General features: G+C 38.7%; 1 protein-coding gene across 1 annotated transcript in view; it reads right to left on the reverse strand.

Moving 5' to 3' along the window:
• MTHFD1L (methylenetetrahydrofolate dehydrogenase (NADP+ dependent) 1 like) overlaps positions 1-10,048 on the reverse strand; it is a 193,336-nt gene that overhangs the window by 136,098 nt on the left and 47,190 nt on the right. Inside the window, exons 12-14 of the mRNA XM_019638958.1 lie at positions 4,582-4,718; positions 3,038-3,084; positions 160-267 (exon numbers count right to left, since the gene is read on the reverse strand). Coding sequence (XP_019494503.1) covers positions 160-267; positions 3,038-3,084; positions 4,582-4,718 — 292 coding nt within the window. The remainder of the gene's footprint in view (positions 1-159; positions 268-3,037; positions 3,085-4,581; positions 4,719-10,048) is intronic.

Below are 10,048 nucleotides of genomic sequence, written 5' to 3' on the forward strand. Positions count from 1 at the left end.
TGGACCCTCTCCCCAAGAAAAAAGGGCACACAGAAATTCATGAGATGTTGAGTAAAATTTCCGAGTTTACAAACTCCAGAAGTTTTTCCATGAACTCCTGAAGAATCCAGGAATCCCAAGATAAGATGCCCCAAATGGGCAATGAGAAACTTTTCTCACCTTATCAGTTTGAGTGTTTTCATGCAAAATCCTTGTGTCAATGGCAGCAGCCAACAAGTTATTGGCAGCGGTGATGGCATGGATATCCCCCGTCAAGTGAAGGTTGAACTAGAAATGAAAAGAAAACTCTTTCTACTTGTTTCAAATACCATGCCAGTACTCGAGGACTTTCTAAATACATGAAGTACCTCACTAATTACATATCCTTATTGTGAACTGAATCCATAAACAGCCTAAGTCAGAAAATCAATGTCAGGGTCTTCCACCTGACAATAACGAACTCTTGAGCAGGCTTTCTGTTGCAAATTCTTTCTTTCTCAGGTTAAGGGTAAAATATTCTGATGGACTTAGTGATTGGTCCTTTTTTTGTTTTCCTCATTTTCATTTACTTTTATGCACTGTTTTATGATTTAGAAGATAGTCTCATATCAAATATACTTTGGAATGTGGCAGGGCATAAAATAAACAGCAACAAATAGAATAATATAGAATACCACATCACTTGTTTAGGTATATAAATGTTGAATAACTATGGTGTACATCTGAAACTAATAAAATATTGTATGTTTGCTATATTTTTAATAAAAATCTTAAAAAATAAAATAAAATAAAATATGATAGAAAGTCTGAGAAATAGAAAATATATCACTCTCACAACTCTATTCTTCTATTTTCCTTTCAGTCCTGTGTATACACATGATTATTATTGGTAGAATCAACATATGTATAATTTTATACTTCCTTTTCTAAAGAACTTATTCTTATGTAATAATTTTGTTTATGTATAGGTAACAGTTTATAATTGAACAGATGTACCAAAATTTTCAGTCTCCTATGTCTGGATATTTAAGCTGCTTCCAAATTTTCACTTTTGCAAAGAAGGCTACAATTATAAAGAATACATGCAAATAGCTGTTTTTTTTTTAAAAAAATTAATTGCTAATAAGCAATATATTTCCGGCAGTGTGGTTATTGGGTTAAAGGATCTTGATAATATCACCAAATTGTTTTTTGAAAGAGCTGGAATACCACCCACAAAATGCTGGCAGATCAGTTACTTCAGAAACAATGTAACCTTTGGGCTAAAAAAATAAGTTAATTTTATAGTTGAAAAAGTGGTGTTCTGTTTCAAGTCATATTTCTTTCATTTCTTGGAAGGTTAAACATTTACATTTTCTTATTAAAATCTTATTTTGTAACAAAATATGTGATCACTAGAAAACACAAAAAATTGCATATGCATGTTTATTTTATAATATTTATAATCTGAAATATTGAGATCATGACACCACAACAGTTTATACCTTAACATTTATACTTAACATTAATTTTACTAGTGTTTTTATATCACAAGTTTTCAAAATATAGTTAATTTAAAATTCTGTTATTAGACATTTAAGTTTTCCCCCTAATTGTTTAATGTTACAAACTGTGAAGATTAACGGTTTTAAAATGAAATATTTGCACACACGGCCAATTTTCCCTCAAGATAAACTAAAAATGGATTTATCTGGGCCAAAAGGTATGAGTATTTTTAAGACAATCGATACATATTTCTAGCTTCCCTCCATAAAAGTATTACCAACATACATGTCCCAGCAGCGTATAAAAATGTATTTCAAAAGTGTCATGTCAAAACATTTAAAAAAATCCAACTCTGTCAATTTGACAAGTAAAATGATAACTGATAGTGGTTTTAATGTAGATTAATTTGATTATTAGTGAAGATAAACATCCACTGGTTAATATTTCTTTTCTGATGTTTCTGTTGAATCCCTTGCCCATTTTAGAATTGGAATGTGAGCTTCTCTTTCCAGCTGTCTATTTGATGTCCACGTGGATGTCTGCAGGCCCCAAACAGGCCTCTTCTGATGACTTTGCCACCAGTTCCAGCCTCACGTCCATTAATCCCGCAGTCCTCCATTTCGATAAATGCTTCTATAGAGTAGCCCAACCCAGTATCCCGGATATCAGCCTTTAATCCTCATCTTTTCTCACCCTCACATCTAATTCTGTAACATCAGCAAACTTGTCTTAAGTCAATGTCATCCTTTTTTCCATCTTCACTGCCACCCCCCTTGGCCCAGCCACCACCATCTTTCCCCTGGGCTACTTGCCCAGTCTCCTTACTAGACTGCTAGCGTCCACTCTGTATTTCAATGGGACTGCAATACATCGGACAGAAAAGTAGCCTGCTTAGACTTGGCCTGCAGGAAGATTTCTCAGGGCCTTAACTAAGAGGTCGAAGCAAAGAGTAGAGCTGACGAGACTTGGTCACTGATTAGATATAGGGAACAAGGGAATGGTTATCAGGGTGCAGAGGGGTTCTCAGAGAAACAGGAATTAACACCAATGCCCCTTTCTGCCCAGTATTCTTGCGAACTATTTTTGATTTTTGAGTCTCAATTTTCAGAAGTGACGAGTTCACGTCTTCCTGAATTTGGCGGTATAGCAGATGACCGATGGAGAGAGAGCTCTACATCCTCTCATCCAGAACCCTTCCGGCCAGGTGGGTTATGGAATTCAGAATTTTTTTTGGAATTTAGAAAGGTAGTGTGATATACATGTAATTTATTTATAAAACACCCCAAGCAGTGTCTAGGTCGGCATTCATTCATTAAAAACAAATATTTCTGCAGCAAAATATATGAATATTTACATCAAGTGGCATAGACAAAATCCACAAATAGTTCATAACAGTAAATGTCAGGTTTTGCCACCCAATGGGTCATGCAGATATCTTTAGTTTTCAGAGCCTTTATTTATGACTTTGGGGTTGAGGAGAAAGGACGGTGGGCTTGTGTTTATGGGAGCACAGAAAAAAGGTACCAGGAAGGAAAAACAGTGACACGTGACATGTGTCCCTGTGAGATCTTACCTCCTCCATGGGAATGACCTGGGCATAGCCACCACCCGCAGCTCCTCCTAAACAACAGAGCAGGCACCATTTACAATGAGTCACTAAACACAGCTGCACAGATGAACAGAGCCCCAGAGACATGGCTCCCCAAACCCAACAAAGAGGCACCGCCCCCCCCGCAACCCAGATGGAATAACAACAGGCAGTGAGAAATAGTAATGTCTATCAAAGCAAAACAGAAGGGGGATAAGTTCACACCATGCCCAACTCTGCAATTTAAGGACTTCCATTTCCTTCTTTAAAAAAAAAGGGTAAAAATAATATAGCAAATGCCTTTACAGCAAACATGAGATTATTTTGTTAATTTTTTATTAGGTCTATGAGGTTATGCTTCATCTAAATTGCACATGCACTGAAGTATCAAAAAACTTTGTTAAAAAAACTGATTAACTCAGACTAATACATTATGAACTTTGGTCGGTTTATTTTAGATAATAATATATATATAATAAGAATTTGTCATGCTGCTTATCTCTCTAAATAGTAAAGTTATTGCATTGAAAACTTTAATTAATAACTTTAACATTATTACATTAAAACTGTTCCCTAAACAATAAGGATTTCTTCCATGTCCATACCACTTTCCAGTTTACCGTTTTTTATATGCTATCTTACTTGGTCCTCACAATAACCCAGTAAACCTGGTACTATAAGCTTTTATGCTTTTACAGATGCAGCTCAGAGAGGTTATGATGGACTCAAGGTCACACAGCAGTAAGAGACACTGCCATGAATAAAACCTCAGCCTTCTTGCTCCAAGTCTAGTATTCATTCCACTACGTAATGTGTGACATTCTATGGGTTATCAGTACTTAATGGGTCAGGAGTTTTTAATATTTGTAAGAGTAATATAAATATAATACTGCTAAACCATACAAAGTGCCAAGAATGAATACTAATTGTAGCAATAAATGCTATTGGAAAGTGAGCTGGAGAAGTATTTCATGATAGTTCCGTGAAGAAAGAGGAGTGAATGTAACGGTGCCAGAAGTCAGCTCAAGCAGAGCCAAAGAGGATTCCATCACATCTCTGTCCATAGCCAGTCATTTCCAGAGCTCCTCACGCCCCACAGCGACTCCAAATGAGATGAGACATGGGGGCCTACAGAGGGTCTCTAACTGTTTGGATGGGAAGACCTTTCACCATGGTTGGGGGTGATGAAACACTAATACAATGGCAGAGTTTCAAAATCGCTTGGCCAAGTAGGTTCTGATGAAACCGGAGGCTTCTTTCTGCTCGAGGCTGGACCCCTGAGCAAGAGGCTGGTCACTGTTCCCGGAAACCAAGGCATCGGCTTAGGGGATGGGAGAGGGGTGGGCAGCTCCGTTAAAGCCCTGTGGCAGTTCCCTCTGCAGGAGGACCAACTTGGTGTGACCTGAGTGTGTGTGGGGAATGCATAGAGGGGTGAAATGCACTAGTTCCTCTGATAGGTTTGTTCTTTTTAAACTTTTCTCCCACTGAAACGTTGCTCTGAAAATTATACCAGTTGTTAAATAAAGTACCTTTAACTCCGAAAGTTGGCCCTTGAGAAGGCTGCCTCAGACAGGCAAAAGAGTTGATGTTCAAGTGTGCGGTCAGTGCTTGCACAAGCCCAATTGTAACTGTACTTTTGCCTTCTCCAAGTGGGGTGGGTGTAATCCTGATTTGGGAGGAAAAAAAAAAGTGAATTTAACAGTATTTCCTAGACAACCTATGGAAAATAAACTTAAGGTACCAGAACCAAATCACAGGCTATTAGGAGAGAATATACCGTTGCAAAATCCACTTAATAATTCAGTTATCTCAGACATTATCGTCTATTTACCTACATCACACAGGCCACACTTATGCTCAAGTCAAGGTACAGATACACCTTTACCAAGAGACCAAAACAAGTGATTTGGCAGCGGTGCTAATAACATTAACTTCAAGAAATCACATAGAATCATCCATCAAAATAGTTTCAATAATTAAGCTGATGTGATTTCTTGCTGATGGGCAATTTGGCATTTGTTCTTACAATGTGGGCACAGGGCGTAACTCCATGGTCCGTGAGCGAGCGAGGCATGGCCCAAGCTCAGGATGAGAAGGCGCCTCAGGTCCCCACTCATCCATCTCCTTTTAGGTATCAGTGCCTAGGGCTGTCCCCGCCATGCTTGAACACAAGCAATGATGGGAGCTCATTACCTCCAGGGGGGTCCACTCATCCGCAGACAGCTTCTCCAGTTAGAAAGTACTTTGCACTAAAAAAGAAACGTCTGCATTCCTTCAGCTTCCTGTCTCTTGCAGTCAGACACACTAAGCCTCATCCCTTCCTATACAACAGCCCCTCAGCTATTTGGAAAGAATAGTGCAAAGTTCCTCAGTGCACTAAGATCACCTGTGCTCTGAGGACCTTACTGCTGACGACAGCACCCTGAAAGGCCAAACATCACACCTTCATACAGAACATCACAGTATTAAGTGAGAGGACAGGCGCGGATTACATTCCCAGGTAAGGTCCTATGAAATTGTTCCTTAGCATACTCTAACCTTTGTAACAAGTTTAAAAAACTTTCATTTGGGCCCACAATATGGTCTTCTATGAGTTGGATGGTGTGAGTCAGGTTGCCTAGGATACTCAACCACAACAAAACTGATGACAGTTTTCTGACCTATAAAATCTACTGATGTGACCACAAGGAACGAATACCCTTAGATACATCATCCCCAACTATCTCAGACCACCCATCATTCATTCAGCAAATATCTAGTAAGTACTACGATGTGCCAGGCTACTACACCCTGGGGACACACAGACATCCAAGTCGGATTCCATCTCTGCCATCACAGAGCTTATGACTGATGAGGGATGTGGCCGATAAATCAGCAATTCCAATGAACGTAATAAACGCGAAGACAGGGGAAATAGGGCCATTAGACAGTATTACGAGACCACATGGAAGCAGGATGAAAGGCTTCCTGGAGGAAGTAACATCGAAACTGAAGCCTGACAAAGGAATCAACATTGGCTTGATATAACTGCGGGTGGGCTCGGAGTAGTTAATATGCTAGGCTCTGGCTTATATATATTTGGTTAATTATTTTTATTCCCATTTGAAAAAATGAGGAAACTAAGTCACAAGGAGCTTAAGTAACTTGCCCAAGGTCACACAATTTTAATAGCAGAATTGGAAATCCAACCCAGGCCGGTCATCTGACCTCGCTAGGTTATTTCTATGGGTGGAAATCATTAACTATAATTAGCAATTTAAAGCACGGGGATGGGTAAGATCAGCCAGTGAGTGTGAACAGAGTGAGAGAAGGACAAAACTGTTAAGAAGGTTTTCTCTTAAGGAACAGTCCAGAAGAGGAGGCAACAAAAGGAAACTGAGAAAGAAAGGGCAGTAAAAAGTATGAGAAACCCCGAGGAGGAGGCAGGGGTGTGACAGGGAGTCTCGGAAAGAAACCAAGGAAGTGTCCAGAGTCTGAAGCGGCCTGAAGCTTGGTGAGGACCTACAAGTGTGTGGTCACAGGAATTAGCAGCAGGAGGTCGCTGGTGCCAACCTGAACACTGCTCAGGGAAGTAACCCTCAAACTCCTCCAGCCAACGAAACCTGGTCAACATGAAGATGCCAAGTTATGTGAAGGTGTTTCTACTTTGAGCCAACTTTCTATTCTTGAGATACAACATGAATAAAAAGCCGTTCAATTAGCCACAGGCATCACAATTTTCCAACAGCCGGGAAAGAAAATGTGGTATCAAACGTAAGGTGGTTTAAGTACCACTCTGAGCACTTCCTGTTTGCAAAGGAATCGGTGGTTTATTTAAACTGTATACACGAAGGATAACATTTTCATTCCCAAGGATATGCTAACATAGCTGCTGGAGACAGCCAAGAGCGGACCCGCCCAGAGATGACCTCCTCAGAACTTCGGCTAACCGTCCAATTCTTAATTAGAAACACAGGGCTGCTTTGCTGTCTGCCAACTATTACAAGTCAGGAAAATCAGAAAAGTAGGAAGTATTTATTGGGAGCAATAAAAGGAGAGCTATAATAAAAACTTATTTCACATCATTTCTGCATATGGCATCAAAATGTGGTTTAATTGCTGTCCCAATATTCTAAGCCTCCGATTCCAAATTATCCAGTTGGTTTAGAAAACAAGCACCATGTTAACCTCATTCCTTTTTTTTTTTTATAAGGTAAGAGTTTATGGAGCCAGAACTGTGATTTGTTCTTTTCCTCAACTTTCTACAGCTGATGGAGCTGCTTCCTCCGATATCCCACAGCATCCATTACATGTTTATTATATAACTTTTCAGAGGGCACCACTCACTATAAGCTTCCCGACATGTCTGTCTTGCTTACCAGGCCACGAGCTTGCTGTGGTGAAGGACTATGCCCATTTTCCTTGAATTGCTGTCACCTGTCTAGGGCAGATGGGTACAAAATGGTCGACAAGGGAATAACGCCTTTTTCTGAGACGAATGTTTATTGTCAACTACAGTAAAAATTTATTGAAGTGCTCTGTGCCAATTTGGACACGATCTGAAAGAAGTTTACAGTTACTCAAAGATCAAAGAGATTGCTTATGCAGAGATAAGTGGTGAAACTTTGAACCGTTCTCAAAGTCTAGAATCTTGTTAAATAGCATTATTGCCATTAGCTGTAGGTCTAACCATGAATTCCAAAACTATATGTTCAGACGGACAGCATATGAAAAATATCAGTCATGCCAGGCATCTTCACGACTTGGAAGGTTTTTAAAAAGCTTTATATTATCTAACAATACATTTCATAGACTGGTTGTGTTTCCCAGCACATGTGACCGAGATAAACAGTTCAAAAGTCCTGTGAGTAGCGGTTTCTTCTAAACACTTTTGTTATATTTTGCAAGTGGTACAAATTAAAAAAAAAAACTCACACATATTTCAATAGTTACTCAAGACAGAAAAGTACAATCTTAGAAAATTCAGTAAAAGTTATTTTTATACTGACCAAACTAACGGGTTGAAACATTTGGGGGGGAGGAGGGGAATCAAATTAGGTATTTGCTCCACTCTACAGAAAAATAAATAAATAAAATGATGTGAATAATTTTAATTTTTCTTTAATGTGAAATTCAGTCTTTTCACAGACCAACTTAGGCTTCTCTTACAACAGCTCTGTTCAAGCCATTCAGAAAAGTTCTAGAAACTTCTGCAAAGAAATCAGTAAAGGGCCAATGGAGACCCATCCTGTAATATACTCAATGCCCTACAGCTGCACTCTGAGTCAAGTTCTCAAACAAATTCCTTTTCATTAGTGTAACTGGGAAAATATGTAATACTCAAGAGCCTCTAAGATTCTTTTGGCATATTTCCCTGAACAATTCCCAATACTTTTCATTTTGTCAGGCAAGGCAAATAAAGTGATGTGTAGGTGTAAATACCATGCGATGTGTAGCTGATGAAATACAGATGATTCTGACAGAATAAGAAATTCTAAAGTTTGAAGAATAGCTTTTTAAAGAGAATTAATCTGTTCTGCATTTGGGTTATTAATAGTAGAAAAAAATTTTAATCCCGTTGTTTTATATATTCATCCCACTGTTGATGTATTTAAATTGCATTTATACATACATTCAAATGTACAATAACAAATATATTGTTATTTAGGTTTACTGAAAAAGCACTTGGGTTCTAAAGCATGGGCAAAGATTTATGTTACAGTATTCAGATAAAAGGCAGAACACAAAGTGATATTTATGACACAATCTCAATGTGTAAAAAGGACGAACGCATAGATAAAATCCTGGGAGGAGATACAAACATTTTGAACACTTCTGAGTAATAAGGTATTTAGTTTCTCCTTCTTTCTACTTTTCTTTATGTTCAATGTTTATACAAGCCAATATTATTTTCAGAATAAAAAAACCTTTAAGAAAAAAATTCTCCATTTAATGGGAGGATCATTTATGTTTCTAAAGAAGTTGCAACAGTGTATGTAATGGTTTGATGATGTCACCTTTCCATAACTGACTTGACCAAAAGTAAAAATATAGGGGTGATTCTTATTTCATCCTTGCGCAGAGGCCATGCTAATCTCTATCGTTCCAATTTTAGTACATGTGCTGCCAAAGCGAGCACAGGGGTGATTTTTATTTCAAATGAACTTTTCGTTTTAGGTTATAAATAAAATGATCTGTATTAAACTAATCTCAAGCAGCCAGCTATTAAAAGATTAGATAACGAAGGCAGTTTACACAATTAAAAATCATTTGTTGTGTTGGTGGGAAAGTTCATTCCTCCCTCACAGAATACAGTGTGGTATCTATCCTTCCAGCTCTGCTACAGGTGCATACATATATCTCAAAATCCTACCCTACAGCTTTTTTTTTTTCCAATGTAGTTGAAAGAAATACAGTTTAATTTTTGTTCCTTCACTTCCTTTGTGAAGTAAAGGAACTTATACTACAATTTCAGGAAAAAGAACTGGTATCTTGGGGTTAAATTCGTACTTGAGAATTCAGGTTGAATAGTCATGTCTCTCTATACAGTATGGCAGCCTGGCTTCTTCAGCTCGACTGCACATATAACTGCTACGGAGAGTGCAGGGCAGCTCTCCTGGGTACAGGCCCTCACGTAGCTGTAATCTCAGTGAGCCTGGTTGCTCTCCAGCATGTGACTGGAGGCCAGGCTTTGACAGTACGACTTTAAGTTAGGAACCTGAGAACAATACCAGCAGAGCTCTTGTTTTACAATAGAAGCATCAATTCCGTGTTCCCAGCTAAGGGCAGGGCAGTGTCTAGATTTGTGTTTTTATTTCCAATACTGAGAAGCCCAAAACAGAGTAAACTACAGCCACTCCACATCAAACATTACTGCTTGATTTTTCCTTTTTTTTTTTAGCTGAGCCATCCTGCTACCTGTTGGCAGCTCAGCGGCTGCTCAGCTTGGGCTGGACTCGAACCGCTGTTGCTCAGAGCTCAAACTCTTGAGCGAGCTCTTAACCAACTGAGCCCCTC

Source organism: Hipposideros armiger, unplaced genomic scaffold (assembly GCF_001890085.2).
Source record: "Hipposideros armiger isolate ML-2016 unplaced genomic scaffold, ASM189008v1 scaffold_41, whole genome shotgun sequence".
Classification (NCBI taxonomy): domain Eukaryota; kingdom Metazoa; phylum Chordata; class Mammalia; order Chiroptera; family Hipposideridae; genus Hipposideros; species Hipposideros armiger.